At 47.6% G+C, this 27,500-nt stretch overlaps 1 protein-coding gene across 1 annotated transcript in view; it reads right to left on the bottom strand.

Moving 5' to 3' along the window:
• Positions 1-1,332: 1,332 nt before the first annotated feature.
• The window catches only part of nphp4 (nephronophthisis 4), a gene marked incomplete at both ends in the record, with an annotated part of 58,127 nt that continues 31,959 nt past the window's right edge, over positions 1,333-27,500 (bottom strand). The window contains 16 exons of the mRNA XM_084461923.1: positions 1,333-1,473; positions 2,635-2,778; positions 7,330-7,509; positions 8,046-8,217; positions 8,688-8,773; positions 9,063-9,139; positions 9,391-9,547; positions 11,056-11,139; positions 11,476-11,665; positions 13,854-14,080; positions 14,639-14,867; positions 15,894-15,976; positions 17,179-17,447; positions 17,647-17,781; positions 26,359-26,460; positions 27,197-27,380. Coding sequence (XP_084318049.1) covers positions 1,333-1,473; positions 2,635-2,778; positions 7,330-7,509; positions 8,046-8,217; positions 8,688-8,773; positions 9,063-9,139; positions 9,391-9,547; positions 11,056-11,139; positions 11,476-11,665; positions 13,854-14,080; positions 14,639-14,867; positions 15,894-15,976; positions 17,179-17,447; positions 17,647-17,781; positions 26,359-26,460; positions 27,197-27,380 — 2,460 coding nt within the window. The remainder of the gene's footprint in view (positions 1,474-2,634; positions 2,779-7,329; positions 7,510-8,045; positions 8,218-8,687; positions 8,774-9,062; positions 9,140-9,390; positions 9,548-11,055; positions 11,140-11,475; positions 11,666-13,853; positions 14,081-14,638; positions 14,868-15,893; positions 15,977-17,178; positions 17,448-17,646; positions 17,782-26,358; positions 26,461-27,196; positions 27,381-27,500) is intronic.

Raw genomic sequence — 27,500 nt, 5'->3', positions numbered from 1 at the left:
GCTAATAAGGCTTCAACGTTTCACTGGCCCCTCTGAGGAAAAACCACGCAATTCATATTGGATACTGTAATCAGTGATATAATATACTGTTGTCGATGATTTAATGTTGCTGATGATTTCATTTTCAAAAAGTGGTGGTAAGGGGCAGGTTGAGTCCTTTTTTGTCCTGAGTAAGACGTTTTAATGATGTTGTAAAGTCTTCATTTAAAAAACAATAAACGGGACAGCCTGCTAGTGCACCACAGAAATATGCTACCATAAATATTATGCCCAAAATATTTGATATAAGGGGCAATAACAATGTAAACACCCATTCGCACGTTCCGATGATTTGCCTTTTCTCTTACGAGTTGAAGCTCTTGCAGCCTGCATCCTAATGAGAGAGTAGGGGAGGGGGGATTGTGTAACAGGGTTGCGTAAGACGGGGGTTGCTGATAGAATGTGCCGGTGCTGTCTCTCTCTCTGATAGGGCGGCATGTTGAAATGAGAGAGAGAGAGGGAGGCATGTTGAAATGAGAGAGAGAGAGAGGGAGGCGTGTTGAAATGAGAGAGAGAGAGAGAGAGAGAGAGAGAGAGAGAGAGAGAGAAAGAGGCAAGGAGGTTTAAAGGGTGCCGATGCTAGAAGGGCTATTGAAGAGATGTAAGCCCTGTTGAAATGCGTACCTCATTACTGCACAACAAATTATGACCTCGCAAAGTGTGTGTGTGTGTGTGTGTGTCCTGGGGAGGACCATCCACCATTTAACATTAGATGGCAATATCCGGAATTGCTGTTAAGAAATGTAGAACCGTCTGGATAGAGTTGAATCAGATCCTGAGTATGTGGTGTTATCTGGGAGATTTTCAATATGTACTTTACTTCTGGTTACCGTGTGTGTGTGTGTGTGTGTGTGTGTGTGTGTGTGTGTGTGTGTGCGTGTGTGTGGCTTGTTTAGAGATAACCGCCTCCCTCTACTGGATATGTTCTCATCATCATATAAGATATGGCTTTTGATTCTCGAAACATGACCTATTTAGGTCAAATGCTGCTGTGTTTCAAGCACATCCGCATGACTGCTATCAAGTTGTTATTGCTTAACACATATTCGTCCTCTGATAAGAAAGATTTGACATTTGACTCAAGCACGAGATCATTATTTAACCTACTATAATCACAACACCCACCAACACAGAATATATATCAAAAATAGGCATTACAATACAAATGCAATACAAAATATCATAATCTGTAGTTTATAGTACTGTACAGTAGTTATAACAGGGACTCTTCAGTTGCGGAGGTCTAGTGTTGAGCTGGTGTTCAGTCGCGGAGGTTTAGCGTTAAGCTGGCGTTCAGGAGTACTTGACCTTCACGCAGAAGGTCTCCTCCGTCTTCTCCTCCGGGTTGTTGACGTACACGTAGATCTCCTCGAACCCGGGACTCTGACTGGGGGCGAAGCGGAGCCCGATGACGTAGCTCTCCCCTCCCCCGACCTGAGGACAGACCCACGAGCATAAACGTCACCGTCTTTAACCACCTGAATATTCAACCGTAGCATTTCAAAAGGGAAAGTCGACCGGAATGAAGGAACAATTATGTAAAGAGACCAGGCGGGCGGTTTTCACGACGGGCTGTGGTTTGTTATTCCACGCCGAGGCTCTGAAGACACTACACACTTTGTTTTTATCACACAAATGAACTCATGCCAGTGCATTACTTTGATTAGGTCTCTGTGATGTACAGGGGGCTATTACAGTCGCAGCCCCATAGGCTGAGCCTTTGTTTCCGGCTTACACTCTTCAAAAGGTTGTATTTGGACATTTTCTGACAGCAAGACATTTCACTGAAGGCTAAATGAAGGCTGCGTTCTCTTTCCTGGACAGTTACGTGTATAAGATATATGGCGCAATACTCGGGATTTATTCTGTAATCTTACAAAGAAGCATCAAGCTTTATTGATCTCTCCTGTGCTTTTGACTCACAATTGTTTTTGCAATGGCAGAGTAGATATTTCAAAGGGGGGTGTTTCCTTTCACATTTGAAATATATAGGTCCCGTAAATTATTTTAGGGAGTGCGGCACCTTGAGCGATGCTGACAAAATGGACACGCTGCGGTATCTCCTGCATGACAATGGAAAACCATGAATAGTTTCCACTGGCGTCCACGCTCACTGAAATCGCAGCTTCTCCGTTTGCGCCACGGTTGTGTCGCAACTCGGCAACTGACAGCGAATGAAAGTCAGTGATGTTGATGACCAATTTATGTCTCATCATGTTTGTCTTGTTTATGATTCAGCGAGCCTCCTATTAAAGACACCGGAGTTAATGGCTGAACGATGAAATAAATCAACGCACCTAATGGCTTCATTGGCTTCATTATATTCCTCTACTATGTCGTATAAACCAACAAGGCCCACTTGTTTGTCCCAGGGCCAGGGGGGGGAGGTTGTGGGGCCCGGGGAGGGTCCGGTAGGGTTGTTTTTTTCACATTTGACTTTTCAGGGTGGGGTGGGGGGGGGTTGGGGGAGTCAACTGCCACTTTCATCAGAATTGGCCATTGCTGAGGGACTACAGTACATGCAGACAATGCTTTCAAAACATGACATTTGTTGAGCCGCGGGTACAAGGCTACAGAACACGACGGTGGCCCAACCTCAAAACGGTCTTCCTTGAACTGGAGCAGGTCGGGGTGGTCGGAGCGCAGCAGGAAGACGCGTCTGCTGGGGTACGGGTTTGTGTAGGTCAGCTTCCTGGTGCTGCCACGGCCCTTTCCAGATGGGACGGACACCTCAAAGGCCTGTATAATTCACACACACACACACACATACATATGACAAAGGGAAAAAAGTGTTTTGTTTTTTGTGTGTGCAAATTTATTCAAAATAAAACACTCATATCACATGTGCATACTGTAAGTGCTTCCCTCTCCCTAGTGCCTCTCTCTCTCCCTCCTATCTTCTAACCAGGTCCAGTGGATGCCCCACTGTCACCAGCAGACCTCCCGGAGTCCGATAGATACCCCTGTGTCTGCTGTGGATGTCGTAGCATGTCCGTAGAATATTCTCTCTCCTATGATGCTTTTAGCCTCTCTTACTCTGAAATGTAATTTAATGTAATGTATTGCTTTATAAATGTTCTTAGCCGGTAGACAAACATACTCCAGGAGCTTGCTCGATCGCCTTGTTGAGAGGGGTCAGGGAAGAATTTTTACAGCTCACTTATCTGGCCCCCGGGTGATTACTGTTTTTTTGCTTCCCTCTGGAATATGTAGAGTGGGTCGTATGCCCACCTCCCTTGTTCTCTGTAAAGCGCATTGTGTTGCCTCTGGGTATGAAATGCGCTATACAAATAAAGCTTTGATTGATTGATTGATTGACAAGATTGGCACATCTATTTTGGGCAGTTTCTCCCCAGTTTTGCAGATCCTCTCAAGCTCCATCAGGTTGTATAGGGAGCGTCGCTGCTTATAGCATGATACTCTAGAAGACTGGTCAAGGACAACCCTCTCTGCAGCACTAGTACCCAAAATGAGGTACTTGATGTCTTATTATCCACTGACCCTAAATGTTCAATTGGTGAGGATAACTTGTCCTTTTTTTATTAAATTAGCTGCTCCAGTTGTCACTGAGCAGTTGACATTCATATTTAATCTTTCCATCGCCTCGGATACAGGATGTCTGCTTGGGTGATTCCGTTGCATAAAGGATGTGATAGGGATCATTTGGATAATTATCGACCAATCTCCAGATTACCTTGCTTGGCAAAGGCGTTGGAGACTTTATTAAATAATTTACTTAAATTTTTTCTCTCAATTAACTCAGTGCTGAGTCCTCACCAATCTGGTTTCAGAGCCCAACACAGTACAAGCTCAGCTATTACTCTAGTCACAAATGATCTAATTTCGGCATTAGATAAGAGAGAATTGTGCTGCCCTTTTTGTGGATTTGTCAAAACCCTTTGATACGGTTGATCACCACCTACTATTAAAAAGATGATCTAACAGGTTTGTATTGCAGTGCTTGTAACCGGTTTCATGATTGATTGTCATCTAGGCGCCAATGTGTGAGGTCTGGTTGAGCCCAGTCTGAGTTCCTGTCTATAACTAAAGGTGTGCCGCAAGGTTCAGTGTTGGGTCCTGTTCTTTTTACAATTTACATAAATTATAATGTGTCTTCTTTGAACAGGTGTCATGCCCATTTGTATGCTGTTGATACAATTGTGTACTGTATCGCAGATTCTGTATAATTAGTCATTGAGAAGTTGCAGCATACTTTTAATATTCTCCAGGAGTTGCTTATTAATCTTAAATTGGTTCTTAACGCTAACAAAACCTAATTTATGTTATTCTCTAGAGGCAAAAATATTACTTATGATAATGTACATAATATCCCTGCAATTTGTCCTGGGCGGAGGTAACAAAGGTCAAAACACAAACAACACAATCAAGAGGTGCAATCAAACCAATAAAGTCACTGTTGCAATCCGATTAAGACTAATGTGTGTAAAACCAGTCTGTAATCGGACCATGTGTTATGTAAATGTATGTATGGTTTTGTTCTTCAGTATGGTGCTCTCTTTTATACAGCACCAGGACAAATTCCAAAATAAATAAATAAAATAAAATTCCTAATAAAGGCATGTATCTTGTTAATATGGGTGATTGTGATCCAGGTCCTTGCTGGTCTGAATGAGACAGATCTGTCAGAGGATACACACATTCGTCCTTGACAGAGAGGAAATCAGACACATTATCCGATTTGAATCTAAAATCGCATCAGAAAGATTACATCAGTGCTTTGAGAGGCCTCGATTGGCGATGTGGCGAGATAACGTAAATCTACTTATGAGCGAGTCCAAAGTCCAAATACAATAAATGTATGTTGTGTACAAATGACTAAAATGTGGAATAGTCTACTAACTGTGAGCTCCCACAAAATGGGTTTGACTCTACTTACTAAAAGGGGAAAGTGTATGTAGGGGTACGGGGTACATGGGCCGACCGCTATGATCTACAACCGCGACGAACCGCAACAACTGCCAGAGGGTGCTGAGGCCCAACAAATGCGCTGCTTGACCTTGACCTTCACTAACGCACACAAATGCGCCGCTCATTTGCAAAATGTAACCCATCTCAGTAATGTAAGTGTAGGCTACAGGCGGATGACCACGGAACCTGCTGGAAGATCCCCCTGGGATCCTATCATCATGATAATATATGAATATACGACTACACCAACAGAACGGGGAAACATTAGGCTATGAATAGTGTGACTGCAAGCGTTTCATTGATGTTGGCCGGGTAGCCTACTGAACAACACGCACATAATTGCCAAATCGAAATCGAGCAGTAGACTATGTGCCTAAAATCTATCACTAACTTAACCGTGTCCCTTGAATCTCCCTTATCAACTTCTGTCACCCCCCTCATTAAGACCAATAAAAATAATACCGGTAAGTAACATCAGATCGATCAGAAAGTCCTGTAAACCTGTTTTTTTCCCAGTAGGCGGGCGTGACGAAACTACCAAACACCCAAACAGTCCCCTCAGTCATTTGAGGAATTAATAAGGGCTATTCTTATTCAATCTGGATCAGACGTTAAAATCACTGGGTGCTATGGTAAAAAATTGGGCAATTGGGCAATACTAACCCCGTCCGGACAGGGCTAAAGTTTGTGTGTCTTTGTATTAGTGTGGTATTTCTGTAGGTGGTGGTGGGGCGGATTATAATGGCCCAATTTTACTGATATCACCCTATAGGCTACATTTATTGATCTGTGCATGTTCATGTTTGTGTGCATGTCTGTGTGCTCAGTGTAGCCTAAGTGTACTGTAGCGAACGGAGGGAGTGAAGAACTCACCCCGAGCACAGATCGAACCCCCGATCCCACGCTCCCAAACCCCCCCTCGCTAGAACACTGAGGGTCAGATGAACTAACATGTTCATTCCCCCGTTTTTGGCGTTATTCTCTCGCAAACGTGTGCCTGACAACATGGCATGGTACAGTATGTACGAACAGAGCGCACATGGGTCAAAGTGCTTCCTGCCTGGCGCAGGCCCACAGAAGGGCGAGTCGCGCTTTCCTACTCATGCATGTGCATTCATGGGAGGGTCGAGGGAGAGGTGGGTGTGAATGCGCCCAAAATGGGGAGGAGATACTGTACGCAAGGAGACACTGATTAATATCCTGTCATATGTACCCCTGGTGTAGTAACATACATTAGATACAGCAAAATTAGATTTTAACAGCTAATACACATTGAGGCCCACTAAAAAGAGCATGTTTTAGAACCGTGTTTTTAAATGCAAGATCTCTTCCTTTATCAATTGAAATAGTACACGTTATTATTTATTGAAGTTAAGCCCTGTGGTTCAGCCTAAATCGGGCAAAAGAAACGCCCCCTCAAAATCAGAATCTCCGAACACAAATCAGCCATACGCACAAAAAACCTAGACTGTGCAATTGCACGCCATTAAATCCAAGCCAACCATGGCTCCCCCCAGCTTCGCCTAAGTTGTGGGGGTATAGAAAAGGTCTCCATGTCCCAGAGAGATGGTGAAATCCCCCCCAAAAAACGGGAGAAGCTTTTTGGATCTACACGCTCGATACATTAAAGCCTCCTGGACTCAACCAAGAGCTCATCCTCTCACGGTCCGTACAGCCCGCTGAACCCAGCCTGTTCACCCACCTAGACCCCCCTTTCAGACACCAGCCCTTCTACCTTTACTACACCTACAGTACAGGGCTGAGTTTCCCAGAGGCATCGTAGCGCTATGATGAACGCCATAGCTTACGATGAACGTAGCCCTACGAGGCCTCTGGGAAACTCAGCCCAGACTCTTTTCATGTAGGCTATTGACTGTGGACGTACATTTATCTACGGACGTGCCCTCGACCTATGGAACTGTTTTCTACATTGTACTGGTCCCATATGACTTTTTGTCCCACAGTATGCTCTGACTACGTTGTTGCTTCTATTGTTTTGACAGTATTGATAGACTATGCTCTATAGTCTTTTGATAGATATGTCCTCTCTTCTATGCTTTTTTGTGTTTTTTTCTTGGATGTATTGAGTGTTTAAATGTTTTTTACTATGTTGTATTATAATTTGCCCTCTTGTGGACTGGCCTCAATGGCGGACTGGCCATCGGGACGTTGGGGATGAATCCTGATGGGCCGGTCCTCAAGTGGGCTGGTGTGGGGCGTGGGAGATGTCATTTCAAAGCGTTAGTCTTTTTACCTGCACCTAATAAACGGCTTTAAATGCCCGTGTGCTCCAGTGACACAAAATGTATCAATTTGTGTGTGTGTGTGTGTGAGTGTGTGTGTATTCCAGAGCGTGTTCACCTTGGAGAGGAGGGGCTTGTGGATGTTGAGGCAGAGGAGCCAGCCGGTGACCAGGGCGTGGTGCTCCACGTCCACCACGCTGGCGAACATGAACCTGCTGCCCGGCCGGCGAGGCTGCACCCGCAGCTGGACCTCCTGCACCCCCCCAGGGGGCAGCACAAACACCCCCGCAGGGTCCATCTGAGAGAGAGGGAGAGAGAGAGAGAGAGAGAGAGAGAGAGAGAGAGAGAGAGAGGTGGACGTGAGAGAAGGAGATGGGTAGACGGAGAGAGAGAAAGAGATGGGGAGAGACAAGAGAGAGAGAGATAGGTAGAGACAGAGAGAGAATAGAAAAAGAGAAGGGTAGACAGAGAGAGAGAGAGAGAGAGATGGGTAGAGAGAGATTGGTGACAGTTCAATTCGGCGTCCTCAGTAAGTCAACCTGTTCACTTGTCCAGCCTGCTTTATGAAACTGTCTCATCTCGTCTGTCAAGACGTATCCATCAAACCTTGGTGAGGACTGTTCTTCTGAGGTAAGTATTTCATAGACCAATTCATCTTTGTTGAGGTCCTTCGCTCGACTTCGAGTGTATAGAAATGAATAGGACTCAAAGTTAAACGATGATGATTGGAGTTTTTGACCAAAACAAAAACTCCAATCATTTCACACTAGCAGGGTTATCGTTTTGAAAATGTCCCAAGCGTTAGAAACCGTCCGTTACTGCGAAGCGTCCTACCTCGACCTCCAGCTGGTGGGACGCGTAGCATTTGACCTTGCGTGTGGCCTGCGTGCCCCTCAGAACGAGTGATTGACAGGTCTGCTGTCCGGAATAACAGCTCAGATCCACCCGCTGCAAAAAGTTGATATACACCAGCCAGGTCTGGTAGGGCGTCGCCAGCCACTTATCTCTAGGGAGACATCGTCAAAAACAATTAGCTTCACGCTAAGGGAGGTGGAGACAATGGGGGTTGATTTATCACCGTGGTGATAAGACAATAACGTTTCAGTCATTTTCAGCACTTCATTCCTCATATCGTACAAGCGGGGAAAATCCATCACATCGGTTCTAGCTACAGTTCTCTTTGACAGAGGAAGGAACCGTAAGGGCGAGTTCTATCTGAAGATTATCCTCATCCCACCCCTAAGATTATGCGCTGAGATAAGTCTGGAATTTAGGGTTTGATGAAGACATGGATTTTGCTACGTGCGGCAATCAACCATTGGATCAGACATCCTGATTAAGTCAATGAGATTTAAGCTGTGTGAATAATCTAATCAGCGAAAAATGTGGAACAAGCATTGCCGACATATGCTGGGCCCGTGTGTGTGTGTGTGTGTGTGTGTGTGTGTGTGTGTGTGATACTGTACATGTACATACGTGTAGATCATGAGGAAGAACTTTCTGACTTGTGGACTCGGACTCCCTGGTACTTTTAAATACAGGTCCTGAGGCTCCCCTTGTGCCTAGAGATGAAAGAGTACATTACGAGACACAAAAACACCCCATTCACTCCATTGTGTAGCGTTATAATTAAAATCACTTCCTCAATCTTCTGGGGTACAGTTGACACCCAAGGTTGTTTTATTTCACACTTTGAATTTCACAGGCACGGGCCAAAAAAAAAAAATCTGTCTCTTTTTCGACTTACAGTATCGCGAGGAAGGCAGCCTTGGGCTAATGAACACTGTAATTAACTGACGTTCTATTTTTAGCAGCAGCCTTTTCAATATGGAGCAAATTCCATTCTCTCACCAGGAGCTTTGTTTCACAGATGACATTGGGGTCACTGCAGCGTACCGAGATCTGAGAGCCGGCATCTGGGTCCCCGACTGGTGTCGTCCCCAATACCGCCGGCGACGCCACAGTGTTGGAGACAGGGAGGGGAGAGAGAAGAAGACAGAGACGACGGAGAGGGAGGAGGGAGAGAGAGAGAGAGAGAGAGAACAGAGTATTTAATATACTGTAGCACCTGATGTCTCTATCTCTCTCTCTCTCTCTCTCTCTCTCTCTCTCTGTCTGGGCCACGCGGCGTAGGGAGGCGCGCTACAGGAGCTAGGCTAATGGGGCTAATTGGCTGCACCTGCCGGGCGCTCCCGGGGGGGCAGCCGGAGGGACTTCTTCAGGAAGCAGCCCTCGGGGTGATAGAAGCGGATGGACTGGTCCACCACCGACGGCGTGGGCTCCACCTTCACCTGGCAGATGGCCAGGGGCTTGCCGTCCTCAGCCCTGAACGTCACCTGCCGGGAGAGGTCTCGGTTAAGTATGGGAAGCAAGGCTCTGGAGTGGCACAGGGTCCTTCCTGAGGTAATAAAAACAAGACATTTTGTGATAAGACTATTTCCAGACGTTATTTTCAAAATGTATTCAACCGCGATAAATGATGTGTTGGAATCTTTTTTTTTTCTTTTAAAGATTTTTTTTAGGGCTTTTCAGCTTTAATGTTATAGGACAGTTGAGAGAGACAGGAAATGTGGGAGAGAGAGAGAGGGGAGGACATGCGGCACAGGACCCGAGCCGGGAATCGAACCCGGGTCCGCCGCGCGAAGGACTAGCCTTCATATGGTGCGCGCCTTACACGGTGAGCTACCGGGGCGCCCCGACGTGTCGGAATCTTGATGAAGATTCTTGATGCATGATGGGAGCCGCTCGATGGAATGCAACATTCTCAACCCGATCACATTTTATAATAACCTGCAGACTAACGGGATTAACTTTGAAGTGTGCTGGATGCCTCCTAGGACATGTAGTAATGAACACAGACACATGCATATGCACAAACATATGCTAACACATGCTAATCATTTTAATACATGACTACATTACAAGATAACCCATAAAACCCCCAAATATCAGCTACTCTATGATCGAGGGATATACTGTGGTGCCTAGAACCACAAACTCACTCTAAGTCAAACGCTCGACAAAACTGAAAGACGTCAAATCTTAAATTCATGACGCAGCATGTCGTGCGCCCCCGGTAACCTACGAGACTTGAGTTATGTCTCGCTTTGATGATGCGACTGACAGGGTTGCTGGATGTGGCCCCCTGGCAGCTGTTGTGGTTGTGAGTTTCAGAGGATTTGATCCGGACTGACCTCTTGACAGTGAGCCTGCGTGGGGCAGCGGTTTGGAAAGACTGACACTTTGGAAACTCAGCAATTGGTGTAAATATTACATCACTCTATGCAACAGCGAGGCACTTTCTTTTGTGCTGCAGTGTTGCAGCAAGCTAGTACTGTGCTAGAGGATTGTGGGTAATTGTGTGTTCCTGTTGGTTTGCAGGAAGTGCGTCTACTGTACACCGCAGGAGCGGATTGTGTGGATTTTTCTCGAACCCTTTTGTTCTATTAATACATCCATGCTTTTTCTTGTCGCACTGAAGCAGCTGTATCTTCTCCATGAGATTTACATTATTTTTCGATTCATGCATCTCCAATCCTATCCTAAATTATATGTTGGTTCTAGCAGTCAACACAAAACGCGTTTTACTACGCGAATGGGGAGCTGACTGAAATACCTTTTTGTGAACTCAAGAACATCCAAAACTGCATGAGACACAATCACACAGTACGTTTACAAAAAAACGAAAACCAAAAGTCTGTCTGTAATGCATCTCAAATCCATAGCTTGCCATACATCCATACTGTACTCCAGACAGATAAAACAGGACTTCATAACCATAACAAAGAAAAGAATGTGGACACTGAGGAAGCACGGTGAAAAATAAACACCCTCCATGAATCACCTTGATAGTCTTAGCCGGTATAATATTGGACTGCTGCTTCTGAGCCACTGGAGTATTTCTTCCGATTGGTAGGAAACCCGGCCCCTGTGAGATAGAAATCCATGTATCAACAATACATCTGGCTCACCAGCTATGAAGGCTTTATAAAGTTTTAATGAAGCCTTCATTAATGTTTTATAAGCCTTCCATAGATACTGCCTAGATCATTTGCTGTGGATTTTCGGCACGGGAACACTGCTAACCTGCCGATGGACTCTATGGACATTATCGAGTCTACCATGTCATCAGTGTCCTAATATTTGCATGCCTTGGCCTTGTACTACAGAATAGGAGCCGGTGTCTGACTAATATCCCCTCGGCTTAGACAGCTACTGACCCCGATGCTGGGTTTGACGGGGTTGCCATGGAGACGTGCGGTACCTGGGGGATGATGGAGTGCTGGCAGTAGAACGTCTGGTATTTGAGGGGGACGTGGACGCTCTCTCTGGGTCGCAGGTAGACCCGAGGGGTCAGGGTGCCCTCTTTCAGATGGACCATGTCCTCTTCCAGCGGGGTCACGGTGTCGGTCAGGTCCTTGAAATGTCTCCACTCGGCCGAGTCCACGATGACCCTGACCAGAGGGGAACACAGGGAGGAAACTACTGATTCTTTATTCACGGTGATTCTAATAAATACTTGAGAATACAGTAGATTACACTTCTTTTTTTGTTGTTGATATTTTAAGGCATTTCTGCTTTATTACGATAGGACAGTGTAGGTGACAGACAGGAAAGGTGTGAAAGAGAGAGAGGGGAAGACATGCAGCAAAGAGCGTGGGCCGGATTCGAACCAACGCCTCTGCAGAAAGGACTAGCCTTTACATGGTAAGCGCCCCAGCCCGTTGAGCTACCGGGACGCCTCGATTACACTTCTATTGCAGTATTATCCTTAGCGCTACCTGCTAGTGAAGATAACACATTACCATCCCTGCTGGACAATAACACAGTCATACAAGCACTATCAAGTGTAGATGTGAACAAGAAATAGCAGGCTACAGTAGCAGGCTAGCATGCTTTCAAAGTACACAGTGTACAGTAGACACTGGTGCACAACGCTTTGCTTTCAATTACAGATGGCGCTTTCATAATGGGTCATTGTGAACCTTTCCGTCCATGGAGAACCGGGGTTCCAAGGGAGAGGGTAACAGGAAAGACGGACCACCATGGGATATGAAATCCCGCTTCGCTTTCTGAAAGGGAAGTGGCTGCTCTCCAACTTCAAAGAGACGAGCCCGAGGCACGGAGAAGTGAATTTCACAATGAAAAATTCATGAATTTTAACTCCACCTTGCTAAACGAGGGTTCCCCGAGTCGACGCCCGTTCCGATGAGCGTCGACGACTCTTTCTTCCTCTCCCCGGTTTAATTGGAGCAAGACTGTGTCTACTGTATGTCGCTAAATATGACAACGGAGCTCGTTTGATATAAATAGAGTGTGCGGGTGCCTGTGTGCACACCTGATAGACTGCAGGAAGGCGCCAGAATGTGTGTGCGTGCGTGTGTGTGTGTGTGGGCTGTGGGTGAGGGGGGATAATGAGGGAGAGAGGGGGAGACAGAGGAAGGTAGAGAGACTTTGAAGATCGGTAGAGGTTGTCGGGGAGTGATGAAAGGCGTCGGGAGAGAGAGCAGCGAGAGTCGGAACGAGAGCAAGAACGAAAGGTGAGGGGGGGGAAAAGAAAAGACAGAAAAAGAGAGAAATCTCTCACGCAGGAGCTATCCCAGAATGCCCTCTCCTAGCCGCGATGCCGGGCTAGCCAATAGCGTAGCCGTGTACAATGGATGGCAACAGGTCGGAAAGGTTCCGTCCAACCAGGGAAAAGCCCCGGGTTGTCTTAACTACGGCGCCCCAAACAAAAAAACATCAAAGCATTTTCTCGTGCATCTTTCTCCACCCTCTTACTCAAAGCTTGACTCGGATATTCACAGGGGCCGCGGCGTTTCACCTGCCTATGTTTGCGGAGAAGGTTAACTTACAGTTCTCATTTAGCCTCCGGAGAGTTCCTCGTCAAGACAGAAGCTGAAATATTGATGAGGAACAGGGCAGTGACGCGCCCCGTAATGGTTCCCGGGTTGGAAAAAAAACTCGCAACAGGGTTTGTTTACTCGGCTCTCGGCGTGCACTGTAGCCTGTTTCGGCATTAAAAAGCGACGTTTCCTAATAAGGCCTGGCTAGCGACCTCATACTCCTGCCCCCTCCACCCCCGACCCTCTCTTAGCTTGGCTTCCGGGAGCGAAAAAGCCTGCAGATCAGCGCCCGGCCCTGTGCCTGATCTCCAGTTGGGCCTAGAGAGCCCGGTGGCGTTGGCGTTAATGCCGTAATGATTCATCGGCGTGTCGCTCCAGCCACTGTTCATCAACGCGGGGCATGTTGATCCACCTCGGACCTGAGCGGAATCCCTAATAGAGGACTAGAGCACAGCGGCTATGGACGGAGGGGCGGAGCCAGGATGCCGCTAGTTATTTAGAAATAATAGGCCGTGAAGGGGGGGAGTTGTTATTTTCCCGCCATCATCAATGCATCTTGTTCAAGGACAATTGATCGTAACGCGGAGCGCCAGAATCTCTTCTTAATCTGCTACGGGTTTGCGAGCCCGTCTGAAATACAAATGAGGTTCCTATTAAAGAGGGGTGGTGATATTGCGCTGCTTAAGACACTGCAGACCTTTTGGGTATTGTAGTCTCTCTCTCTCTCTCAAAACAAACAGATGCGTACGCAAACGTGCGAGATCTCCAACGCAAACATCAGGACTCGCCCCCCTACCCGAGCTCCCTGTCGTCGCTCTCGATGGCGACGGTCTGCTGCACGTCGAAGGGGTTCTTGAGGACGAACTCGAAGAACTCGGCCGTGCCCAGTGTGGCGTAGATGGTGTGCTGAGTGGTGATGGCTTGGCTCAGCATGTTGGTGATATCCTCCACTTTGCTCCTCTCCCGGTAGGCGTGGATCAGGCGCAGGTCGCGCGCCAGCTGCGCCCGCTCCTCTCTCCTGCCCTGAGGGGGGAGAGACGGCAGATTGGCACGCCGGCTCCGATCGTGGGGGAAATGAACTACTGTTTGTGTCAAAAAATCACGCAAAGACTGGTTGATTAATTTGTTTTTTTGAGGGGGTGGGTAGAAACACTTGTGCTTGTGTTATGTGTGCACCCCGATCGGACCGGACAGGTACTGAGAATTAGCATATTTAGCAAGACAAGTACTGAGAATTAGCATATTTAGCAAGACAAGTACTGAGGATTAGCATATTTAGCATGAGCAACCCTGGGGCTGAAGTACAAAATGTACGCACAGGACTCGAGGACGATTAGCGCTTCTTGTGTAGGTGCTAGAACACGGAGGGGCCGTTTCGTCTCGTGCGGAGGCAGAGAGAGACCCTGGTCTGTAGCCGAGGGCCTCCCGAGACACATTTCACAGTGCTGTGCGCCGGGAATCGAGACGATTATTCGCCTCAGCTGCTCGCCGCGCGCTAAGGCAGCGAAGCGGCCGGGCCGTGAACCGCGACGCAGCCTGACAGCGTCCTCGCGGAGGAGGGCCTGAGAGTGTTGACCTTACCGTGACCTTGGCCTCGCCGCCCTCTCCTTCCCGGCCCTCTCGCTGCCGCACGGCGGCCATGCGGTTGAGCTTGCGCCGGCGAACGTCGTCGTCGTCCGTCCCGCCCTGTGCGGGCGCCGGGGCGGCGTCTTTGATCCTGCTCCGGAGCAGCGGCAACAGGTCTCCGTTGAGCTCCACCAGCCTGCGCGCCCTCGCCGCGTTCTTCACTGCAAGAGCACAAACGGGGGACCTGTATTAGCCTGCTGTACGCTGTTCTTACCCATGCTGTAAACTGGCTAGGCCAGCGCTAGGCTAGTGCTAGGCTAGTGCTAGGCTAGTGCTAACACAACCCAGTGCTAACATATCTAATTGACTCGAACTACTGTTCCCCTGGGCTCGAACACCCTTGACCACTTGATTTGCACTCTCTGATGGTCAGTGTTGTTGTTGCTGCTATGCAATTATGTAGATGCTTGTTTAGAAAGAGATGCGCTTGAAAGATTCTGGTGAGTAGTAGGCTAGTACACTTAACCACCTGTGTTAAATGCACTTATTGCAATAATTTCTGGTAACACCGTAGCGGCCTGTCGTAGCGGTCGTTGCCCTACTAACTCCGCAGGAGAACCCTCCGGACATATTTCTCCCATTTCTGTTTGCCGCCGCCGCTGTTGACTCACACCAGTCAGGCACAAAGAATCCAGGGAACGTACTAGAGCTGGGTATCGATTCAAATTTCAAGAATCGATTCGATTCCGATTCACAAGGTTCAGAATCGATTATCACGATTCAATTCGATTCGATTCAATATCGATTTGTTTAGTGTTACTACTGTTTTTTTTTTAGCTGTAACCTTAATTACATGACTGCCAAGTTATGCAACACATCAATACTAGGGCTGGGTATCGATACTGATTTCCAAAAATGAATGAATGAATGAATCATTGAATGAATTAATGAACTATTCATTCCTTAATTTATTAAAGACCCCTCTAGTATTCTGTTCCTGCTTGCAGTGAACTCCCCCCTTCCCTCTCTCTCTCTCTCTCTCCCTCTCTCTCCCCCTCTCTCTCTCCCTCCCTCCCTCCCTCCCTCCCTCCCTCCCTCCCTCCCTCCCTCTCTGTCTCTCTCTCCCTCCCTCCCTTTCTTCTCCGTGTCCTGTCTCTCTATCTTCAGTACGCCATCTCTCTCCCGAGGCATTTCTCCTCCCTTCTTATCAGCGAGGCGTCGGCGGCCTGTCAGTCAAAGCTGGATGGCGCCTGGGCGTCTCCCCAGCGACCCGGGGCCGGGGGTCGGGCGGTGGCGCCGGAGGGTCTCGGGGGGCCGGGGGGGTACGGCGCGAGGGCCGGAGGGTCTCGGGGACTGAGAAGACGTGACACTAAACCACTAAACTCCACTGCAGGGATGTATATTGAGGAGGGGGGGGGTGTTGGACAGTGATATGTGGTTGTTGTTGTTTGTTATGTACAAGCAACCCAGAGGTTTCTAGCGTTTGAATAGCAGGCGCTTTGCAGCAAAGTGCCTTGAGATATGCACAATAGCGTCGGGGTTGTATTGACGCGTTGTAAGTTATTTACGGAATGGGTATCTTTGAGCTAGTGCCGCCTTCCTGCTGTGTTTGAGCCGCGGTTTAATGATATCATTAGGTGAATATATTTTCATCGGCGGTGTTTTTCCCTTTCATTACGGTGTTAAGATAGCGTTGACACCTTTGTTGTGTGTGTGGGCATGTATGAGTGTGTGTGTATGTGTGTGTGTGTGTGTGTGTGTGTGTGTGTGTGTGTGTGTGTGTGTGTGTGCGTGTGGTACTGAACAATGCAACCAGCCACCAGGGACACTTGGGCAAGCTCAATTAGGCTGCAAATTGAGAGGCTCGCTGTAGGAGTGAACAGAATGTATAATGGATCTGGATGACACAGGATCAAGGGGCTGCACAGTTTCCCCCCTCAAGAACGCGGCGCCCGCACGGTCGTTCCGTCCCGAATCCGACGACGACGTCCACTTTGATGGCTTCTTCTTCTTCGCGTGGGTGTCGATGTGTCACTCCCCCCCTCCCCCCAGGCTCGGGGATGTCCTTTTACCACCCCGAGCCTGGGTGAGGGGGGGGGTCACCCGGGCTATATATCCAGGCACGCCTCCAGGAACCATGTCACCGTTTCGTCATCCACGAAAACAAACCAGACATGTCATGTTTAGGTAAGTTTTTATTTTAACCCTATCAGTTGTTATCAATTTGTATGCAGCAAATGTATGTGGGCCAAATGCATGATCATCAGTTCAGGAGGTTAAAGAAGCAGCCATCAGAATAATCACATCTGACTGTAGCTTTTTTTATTTTATATACTGTAGTGCAAAAAAAAAAAATCACCTCTTTTTTTTTTATATATATACTTTTTTAGGGCTTTTCAGCTTTAATGGGACAGGAAAGTTTGAGAGAGACAGGAAACGTGGGAGAGAGAGAGAGGGGAGGACATGCGGCACAGGACCCGAGCCGGGAATCGAACCCGGGTCCGCCGGGCAAAGGACTAGCCTTGATATGGGGCGCGCCTTACCCGGTGAGCTACCGGGGCGCCCCTCTCGTGCTCGCATTTAATGTCCCCCGCCAAAGCCGAAATCAAAAATACGCCCTTGGTGCTTCCCCTGCCCTCGTTGTCCAGGGGGTAACTGGCCATGTAGCCAGTCTCCGAGGACGGGGGCGTCCTTACGACATGACCCAGCCAACCTAGCTGGGTGATCATGGTCTCAACACTCCTACGGTTGGTCTTTGCGAGTATTTCAGAATGAGGCACGCGATCATGGTGGGTAAATGCCAGGATGTGACTTAATGGGGTGTCTGTAAGATACCCGAGCTTGGCAGTTGTAAAGGAGGGTGGTGATGCAGTTGGCTTGGTAGATATAATACTCGTGTGGAGATGTAGGTTACACACACAGACAGACGCGCGGGCACACACACACACACACACACTCACACTCACACGCACACACACTCACACACACACACACGCGCACACACACACACACACACGTAGTACCGTTAAGTCTGAGGATGTTCTTGGAGGTCAGGCTGCCACCTCTGAAGCCACTGGTGCCGTCGTGAGGCGAGACCACATGCGAGCGTGAGGGAGGGAGGGCAGGGGGTCTTCTGGGGTCCGGACTCACTGGGCATCCTGCAGGGAGAGACACACCACACAGGTCTGGTCTGAGGACAGGTTCTCTCTCCTGGCCCCGCAGTGGTGGAATGAATCGCCCACTGACGTCAGGACAGCAGAGTCACTGCCTATCTTTCGTCACAGGCTCAAAACTCATCTCTTCAAGAAGTACTACAACGATCCACCCTCTTAAGCACCTATTGTATTTTATATTGCTATTCTTGCACTTTACCTTCAGCACTAGATTATGCTCTTAGTCACTTCTTTTAGAAAGGAGATGCACTTGTGAGTTCTGGCAAGTAGTAGTACATTGGCTTTTCCTACGTTAAATGCAATTATTGTCAGTCGCTTTGGATAAAAGCGTCTGCTAAATGACTGTAATGTAATGTAATGTAATGTAAAAATGGTTAAAAAGCATCCGAGTTCCTCCCAAATTGAAACCATCATGAAAACAGTGGATCTGAGGCTATCGTAATACAGTTAGACACTTCCCACACACCCTTCAAGGTGCTCTGGTCGATTTACTGCACTTTTTGTTTAAAAAAATCCAATATATGCAATAAATAGGTCCAGGGGTGTCATAACTATCTGTACAGAAAATATAGCCAACGGTGTAGTGCCTGTGGAGCAAATGCAGAATTTATTTTTATTATGAGCGAAGCCACACCCCCTGAACGGCACCTTATGGAGTGAAAATGCCCACTTGTTTATATCTGATACGCTGCACCACTGCCCCATCTAGTGGCCGAAAAAAATCGAACTGAGCACCTTTAAGTAAAGTAACAATGCGTCCCATGACAGCTTTGCTCCCTGACTAGCTTCGCCTCGCCGCCTCCCTTATCACATGGTCGGTAATTGCCGCCGTCACGGTTTGTTTCGCACCACCTACATAGGAAGTGCGTGAGTAAACACGGCGCTCGCGCTTGAGTGTGAACGACGATCGATGCCGGGCTTTCTCCTCTGACGTCGAGCGAACGTGAAATCGTTTAGCGCAGAAGCCGTTCAGAACCTGAGAAACGTTTCTGCGCCATTGAGCAATGTTTCCAAAAACCCAACAGCTAACGGAAGAGTGGTAGAGGAAATTGCTCACTGAGGGAGAGAGAGAGAGAGAGAGAGAGAGAGAGGGAGAGAGAGAGAGAGAGAGAGAGAGAGAGAGAGAGAAAGAGCTGGTAGAGAGAGATTGGTAGTGATTCCCGATGCCAACTTCTGGAATCACTACCAACGGCAGAGAGAGCGTTTGAAAATACCAGCCTCAAAAATACCGTTTTGTAATTTGCGTCTGCGGTCGTCTGCCAAATGAGAGATACAATTACGCCTGACGAATGAAGATGTAATTAAAACAAAAGGTTATAATTAATTAAAACGCTGCTCTCCTTGCCACAATCATCCGATTTTAGTTTGGGGATGTGCTTTTCTTTTCAAACGCCCCAAATTGACACATTTTAATTGTGTTGTAAATGCTGCTGGTTCCGGACATTCTGACTCTTCTGCTTGAGCATGTGTGAGCATCGCAATTAAGGGTTGTTAACTCCTGGTGTGAAATCCCAGTGGGCTTGTGGGAGTTTATGTAGAGATGTAAAGTCCTCTCGGAGCCAAACCCTGTCCTCGACCACTTACTAATATTGTACGAGTCAGAGAGAGACAGGGTAATGGTGCAGATTAATGGTGGAGCTGTCTGCATTTCCCTGTGCATTTCCTTCACCATCCATCAACCTATCCTGAATGACTGAATTCCACATAAACATCCTGTTTGTTTGAGTCCTGAATAATACCGCTGGAGACGTTGCTTTCTCTGGAGAATATAAACATTGCAAATATATCACAAAGCCCATCACAAAGCGATGAAGATCATATTCAAAAATGACTTCATTATGATCTTGAGCCGGGTGCTGGCAGATAGATATTCTTATGAGTGATGTGCTCCTCTGAACAGATCCCAGGGCATATACTGTACCATGAGATAAGTAATGGCACTCTTGACAAATTGACCTGCAAACTGAGTTCTTCGTTTAATCTTTGTTAATCGTGCTAATGAATCTGCTATTGCCATGATTATCACTAGCATCATCAAATTACTTCTACTATGATTCATAGATAGATAGAGAGAGAGAGAGAGAGAGAGAGATAGAGAGAGAGAGAGAGAGAGATAGAGATAGAGATAGAGATAGAGATAGAGATAGAGATAGAGACAGAGAGATAGATGGATAGACGGATAGACGGATAGACGGATAGACGGATAGACGGATAGACAGATAGACAGATAGACAGATAGATAGATAGATAGATAGATAGATATATACAGTAGATAGATAGATAGATAGATAGATAGATAGATAGATAGATAGATAGATAGATAGATAGATAGATAGATAGATAGATAGATAGATAGATAGATAGATAGATGGATGGACTGATGGATGGACTGATGGATGGATACTGTAGATGGAGAAAGCGAGAGAGAGATGATGTTAGCTTGTACTTGGCGAGTGGGGCCGGGCGGAGGCCTGAGTAGTTGTCTAAGCTGTCCGGGGGTTGGGAGAGTAATTGTAAATCGAGAGCTGCAGGGCTCTGTGGTTATTGAGCAGCTCGCACTAGCTGCATCACAGCGGGTCTGCTTTCCTTCCCTCGGCTCTGCTTACGGTTGAGGCCACATCCAACCGCTTTGTGTTCCCCAAAACAAATGAAAAAATGCCACCGGAGATTCAGAAATAGTCAAAATAGTCCCGCGCTATACGGCTTCTGCACCAAAGGGATTCATGTTTGCTAAACGCCTGAGGAGAAAACCTGTCATCGATCATTGTTCACACGTGCCGTGCTTACTCACCCACTTCCTGTGAAGGTGGTGTGAAACAAGCTGCGATATTGGTCGTAACAAGTCGAGTACGTCGTTTCTGTCCTGGACCCGCAGTGGTGGAATGAACTGCCCACTGACGTCAGGACAGCAGAGTCACTGCCCATCTTTCACCGCAGGCCTCACCTCTTCCAAGAAGTACGAGGATCCTTCCTCTTAAGCACCTATTGTATTTATATTTTGCTACTCTCACACTTTGGTTTCAGCACTAGATTATGCTCTTAATCACTTGTTTAGAAAGGAGATGCACTTGTGAGATCTAGTACACTGACTACCTATGTTAAATGCAATTATTCTGAGTGGTGTGGAAAAAGTGTCTAAATGACTGCAATGTAATGTTAGTAGGGCTGTCAAATAAACGTGTTAATAAAATAAATTAACTATGCACATTTTAACACATTAAATTAACACAAATGAATCACATTTTTAAAAAATATGATTATTATTATTTTTATAAATGGACTTTGCCCAGAGGAACCTGTAGTACAGAGAGCAGGCGGCACAGAATGAGTAGGCTTCAGTCTTCCTCAGACAAACTGTCAAACTCAGTCGCAAGATGAATTGCTATGGACTGCAGGTCAGTTAATGGAAGTGTTGCAAATTACGTCCTCCACGAAAAATCGTTTCGAAAAATCGTATTGGTGCAAGCTGAATATGTTTCTCAGATTGATTGATAGCCTTACACATAATAAGATATTGCAAACAATAATTTAACGAAACAATGTATTAACTTCTAAAGCCACCTTTTGTAATGTTTATTCAATGCTTTACTCGTCTGCCACAATAATAATGTATCTTTTCATTGAAATATCTTCATTTGGGGGCTTTTCCCAGCAAATTATGATTAACTGTGACTAATTAGATTAATTAATTACAGATTATGTAATTCATTATTTTTTTTAATCAATTGACAGCCCTAAATGTTAGTACTCGTGTACAAGTGCGTTCAAGACGAGCAACCTTTCATAATACAGCAACTCATTATTAACCCCTTCCTGGAGGGGAGTGTTCTGATAGGACTGACTAACATACTGTAAGCAGTGATAATGTGTGACTGTAAATCACTGATGTTTGAGGCACTGTTTAATTAATCACATGAAATATTTGTAATGTTCTACATACAGTAATAATTTCCTCCTTATTTGCGTGAGCGTGTTGTTTTGGGGCTGTCCTCTCTCAACAGAGGACAATTACAGAAGTCTGGAGGGCAATTCCAGCGTTGTTATTATGTGACATTTGGACAAGCTAAATTTGTACAAAAAGCTTATTCTCGAAGCACCCAATGGGGAGAATAGAGGGGCAAAACAAAAATGTATGCCACAAAAAATGACTAAAGACATTATGGATTTGACGTGAAAAGAGTTATTTTGTGGAGACTATACTTTTTTTTTTTTAAACTCTGAACTTTTAAGTCTTATGCAGAAGGTTTGATATCCAAGTGATGAAGACGTCTTAGCCGAACATAAAAATAGCAATGTTCAAAATATTTTTAAAGTACCATATGAAGGCTAGTCCTTCGCCTGGGTTCGATTCCCGGCTCGGGTCCTGTGCCGCATGTCCCCCCCCTCTCTCTCTCTCCCACGTCTCTCTACACTGTCCTATACCATTAAAGCTGAAAAGCCCGAAAAAATATCTAAAAAAAGAAAAAGAAAAAGGAAGCCAAGAGGGAATACGGTGAGAAAATGGAATTGAAATTCAAGCGAGGCGACCTCAGAAGTGTGTGGCAGGGATTAAAACACCATGACTGACTACAAAGGACCTCCATCCTCCTCAGGAGGGTTAGACGCTGCTCTGGTGAGCAGCCTCCACACTTTCTACGCTCGCTTTGAGATCCGACGGCCGTCGCGCCTGAGGACGAGGAGAGCGGAGGGAAGAGAGAGCGCTCGCTCTCTCTGAACACGATGTCAGAAGGGCGTTTAAACAGGTCAACACCAGGAAAGGCCGCGGGACCAGGCGGTATCGCAGGGCGGGTCCTCAAGGCGTACGTCGACCAACTAGCTCCTGTGTTCACAATGATATTCATCCTGTCCCTGTCCACTGTCCCCACATGCCTCAAGAAGTCCTTTATCGTCCCCGTACCGAAGAAGCAAGACCAGCCTGCCTCAGTGGTGAGGAAGTGCTTTGAGAAGCTCAGGTCCACCTCTGCTCCTCACTGCCCAGGGCTGAGTTTCCCAGAGGCATCGTAGCGCTATGATGAACGCCATAGCTTACGATGAACGTAGCGCTACGATGCCTCTGGGAAACACAGCCCAGGACACTAGACTCCCCACAGTCCGCATACAAACCCAATAGATCCACAGACGATGCAATAAATGGTAAATGGTAAATGGACTGCACTTATATAGCGCTTTTCCACCTTAGCGGCACTCAAAGCGCTTTACAATGGCCTCTCATTCACCCATTCACACACCAATGGCGGTAGCTGCCATGCAAGGTGCTAACCTGCTCATTGGGAGCAATTTGGGGTTAGGTGTCTTGCTCAAGGACACTTCGACATGTGGACAGTCAGAGCTGGGATTCGAACCACTGACCCTTCGATCACTGAATGACCCGCTCTACCAACTGAGCTACAGCCGCCCCAGTAGCTCACATCCTCCACACCACCCGATCCCACCTAGACAAGAGCAAGGGGAACGTGTCAGACTATGTGAGGCCGCTATTTACTGATTACAGTTCAGCTTTCAACACTATAACCTCACCCAGACTCGACACCAAGCTCAACAACACCAAGAGCATCCTGGGAATATCACCACCATCAGTGAGTGAGTGAGTGAGTGAGTGAGTGAGTGAGTGAGTGAGTGCATAGCTGACTATGGTGTCTATGGTTTGAAACAGGGATGCACCGATATGAAAATATTGTCCGATAACAGATATTAACAGCGCTGTCATGGCCGATAACTGATATTTACCAATGTCGATATGATCCATATAAAAACAAGTTTCTATAAATGTTATACATACTGAAAAACGTCATGTAAACACTGATTTTATTTCCAAAAGATTTGGAAAAGTCGATAAAGCACTGTTTCCTATCAAAAACAACACACAGCAGCAGCTAGACAGAAATAATTATCAGTTGTTCACACCTGCCCTGTTTTGTCTCTGTTTTCCGATACCGATACATTAGAAAATGGCCGATATCGTCCGATACTGATATGATTGCCAATATATTGTGCATTCCTAGTTTTATAGGAAACCTAAGGAGTAGTGGCCATTTCATGATATCCAAATTATAATTTTGGCCTGTCACACAATGAATTCTGTTTTGGAATGATTTAGATGGCTGCATACATCATTATGATGCATGATTCAATTAATCGTGAGCCAATCCCGTTTTTTTGATAATTAAAAACGATACAGTACCATTTGATATTTCACTTTTTTTCCCCATTTGAAAAAGACAGCATGCCACTCACTCTGTTCTTAATAAAGGCTAATTCTGATGAGTTCCCACAGGAGCAATGAAAAGATACTGTATGATTAATTGCATGCATGATTGAAACTAAAACTAAAAAAGACGGCCTAGCCAGAGAGTATCACAAGAATATGAGTCTAGACATTTTGATTGGCCGTATCCAGATGAGCCACACAGGTGCTGGAACTAATCTCGTGAGATAAAATGTAATTCGGATAGCTGATGACAATCAAGACTTCCCAAGTGAAGCACTCTCAGGCGCTCTGCTTCCCTTATCTTTTTACTCCTGCTAATTAGTTCCTCTCTTTTCTTAACCACACCCCCCCCCCTCCCTTTCTCTCTCTCCCCCCTCCCTTCCTCTCTCTCCCCCTCCCTTTCTCTCTCTCCTCCTCCCTTTCTCTCTCTCCCCCTCCCTTTCTCTCTCTCCCCCTCCCTTTCTCTCTCTCCCCCTCCCTTTCTCTCTCTCCCCCTCCCTTTCTCTCTCTCCCCCTCCCTTCCTCTCTCTCCCCCTCCCTTTCTCTCTCTCCCCCTCCCTTCCTCTCTCTCCCCCTCCCTTTCTCTCTCCCCCCCTCCCTTTCTCTCTCTCCCCCTCCCTCTCTCTCTCCCCCTCCCTTTCTCTCTCCCCCCCTCCCTTCCTCTCTCTCCCCCTCCCTTTCTCTCTCCCCCCCTCCCTTTCTCTCTCTCCCCCTCCCTCTCTCTCTCCCCCTCCCTTTCTCTCTCCCCCTCCCTTTCTCTCTCTCCTCCTCCCTTTCTCTCTCTCTCCCCCTCCCTTTCTCTCTCTCCCCCTCCCTCTCTCTCTCCCCCTCCCTTTCTCTCTCTCCTCCTCCCTTTCTCTCTCTCTCCCCCTCCCTTTCTCTCTCTCCCCCTCCCTTCCTCTCTCTCCCCCTCCCTTTCTCTCTCCCCCTCCCTTTCTCTCTCTCTCCCCCTCCCTTTCTCTCTCCCCCCCTCCCTTTCTCTCTCTCCCCCTCCCTTTCTCTCTCTTTCTCTCTCTCCCCCTCCCTTTCTCTCTCCCCCTCCCTTTCTCTCTCTCCCACTCCCTTTCTCTCTCCCCCTCCCTTTTCTCTCTCTCCCCCTCCCTTTCTCTCTCTCCTCCTCCCTTTCTCTCTCTCCCCCTCCCTTTCTCTCTCTCCCCCTCCCTTTCTCTCTCTCCCCCTTTCCTTTCTCTCTCTCCCCCTCCCTTTCTCTCTCTCCCCCTCCCTTTCTCTCTCTCCCACTCCCTCTCTCTCTCTCCCCCTCCCTTTCTCTCTCTCCCCCTCCCTTTCTCCCTTTCTCTCTCTCTCTCCCCCTCCCTCTCTCTCTCTCCCCCTCCCTTTCTCTCTCTCCCCCTCCCTTTCTCTCTCTCCCCCTCCCTTTCTCTCTCTCACCCTCCCTGTCTCTCTCTCCCCCTCCCTCTCTCTCTCCCCCTCCCTTTCTCTCTCTCTCCCCCTCCCTTTCTCTCTCTCCCCCTCCCTTTCTCTCTCTCCCCCTCCCTTTCTCTCTCTCCCCCTCCCTCTCTCTCTCCCCCTCCCTTTCTCTCTCTCCCCCTCCCTTTCTCTCTCTCCCCCTCCCTTTCTCTCTCTCCCCCTCCCTTTCTCTCTCCCTCTCCTTTTCTCTCTCTCCCCCTCCCTTTCTCTCTCTCCCCCTCCCTTTCTCTCTCTCCCCCTCCCTCTCTCTCTCCCCCTCCCTTTCTCTCTCTCCCCCTCCCTTTCTCTCTCTCCCCTCCCTTTCTCTCTCTCCCCCTCCCTTTCTCTCTCTCCTCCTCCCTTTCTCTCTCTCTCCCCTCCCTTTCTCTCTCTCCCCCTCCCTTTCTCTCTCTCCTCCTCCCTTTCTCTCTCTCTCCCCCTCCCTTTCTCTCTCTCCCCTCCCTTTCTCTCTCTCCCCCTCCCTTTCTCTCTCTCCTCCTCCCTTTCTCTCTCTCTCCCCCTCCCTTTCTCTCTCCCCCCCTCCCTTTCTCTCTCTCCCCCTCCCTTTCTCTCTCTCTCCCCCTCCCTTTCTCTCTCTCCCCCTCCCTTTCTCTCTCGTAGTGGGTTCAATCCAGCGGCCGTTAGTCAAACCTAATGACCGTTCCCCAGCAAGGGACAAATAGGACCAGCTATTCGTTAGGCCTTGATGAGAGAGAGACAGAGACGAAGAGGGAGGGAGGGAGGGGGAGAGAGAGGCACGCGCACACACACACACACACACACACACACACACACACACACACACACACACACACACACACACACACAGACAGACAGACAAACCGGTAAGAGAGGAAACGGTATGAACGAGGAGGAAAGCTGAGACAGAGAAGGATGCTGATGTAGGGTTGAATCACAGCCCTCTCCTCCACATAATTGATTCCAACCGTTGGCTGCAGGAAGACAGAGCGAGCGCTTGATGGATATCTGGGTGTTGATTGGAATACATATGCCAGCCGCTTTCAATGTCTTACCGCGCTCCGACTCTGCTGCGGGAGATAAGCAGTTGGGGGAAGCGCGGCACATTTGGCCCACAATGGGATTCAATTGGGCTTTGGGGCCCAATGATGATGTGTGATGATGTTTATGAGTGAGAGAATCATTTCATCCCACAATAAACATCGAGGAGACCATGAACAGCTGCCATGACACCGCAGGGTAAATAAAGCTAAATTGGATAACTCTGAAACAACAGGATGCTCTCTCGCTAGCTAGTGGAGCTCGAGTTTGACACAAACTGTACTCCTTTCTCTGTCGTACTAACTGTCAAACGTGATGCCTGCGGTGTAGTATGGGTGAGGTTTGTTAATGAAATTTCAAGTCATCACCCGTGTGTTCACTCCAAAAATAGTTTTTCTGTTTTCCTACTTGATTGATGTTCCTGAAGTTCTCGGAGTTTATTGTTTTATAACGTCTGTGGAAACCAGAAGTTAAACAAAGATTCTGTGGGAATGGAGTTATCAAGACCGTTTGGTCTGTGACGTCACTCACATCCTCTGTACCGTCCTATAAGAGTCGAACCCTGACTCAGTGTCGTTGCTCTGATGAATGGAAACACTTCCTGTGTGAGAGACCGCTTTTGCAAAAACGTATTTCAGAATAAATTGTCTTTGTTTGAAACCAGCTTGAATCGACCACTCGCGTGCTCTTTATTTTTAAACCAAGTATAAAAATACTTTCATAGGTTCAAAGGTCAGTTGCGGAGACTAGTGGACGGGTCCTTACCCACGTTGCCCATGCGCATGTGTAGCTTCCCCTTGACCACCGTGAGGACGTTGATGGGGGCGACGGCGCTCAGGCGGGCCGGGTCCCCGCCCGTGACCGCGGCCTCGTCGCCGCTGTAGTCCGTGTTGATGACCTCCAGCGCGTAGGTGGCCTGGACCGCCGCGCGACCCTGCCGCAACATGTGCTGGGTGGGCCGGAGACGCAGGACGCAAGGAAACAAGGAGACAAGGAGACAAGGAAACAAGCAGCGTCAGTCACGGACGGCCAGTGGGAGGGGAAGAGACAGGGTAGCCATTTGTTTACT

Source organism: Borostomias antarcticus (genome assembly GCF_949987555.1).
Source record: "Borostomias antarcticus genome assembly, chromosome: 3".
NCBI classification, from domain to species: domain Eukaryota; kingdom Metazoa; phylum Chordata; class Actinopteri; order Stomiiformes; family Stomiidae; genus Borostomias; species Borostomias antarcticus.
This window is presented reverse-complemented; position numbering and strand designations above follow the sequence as displayed.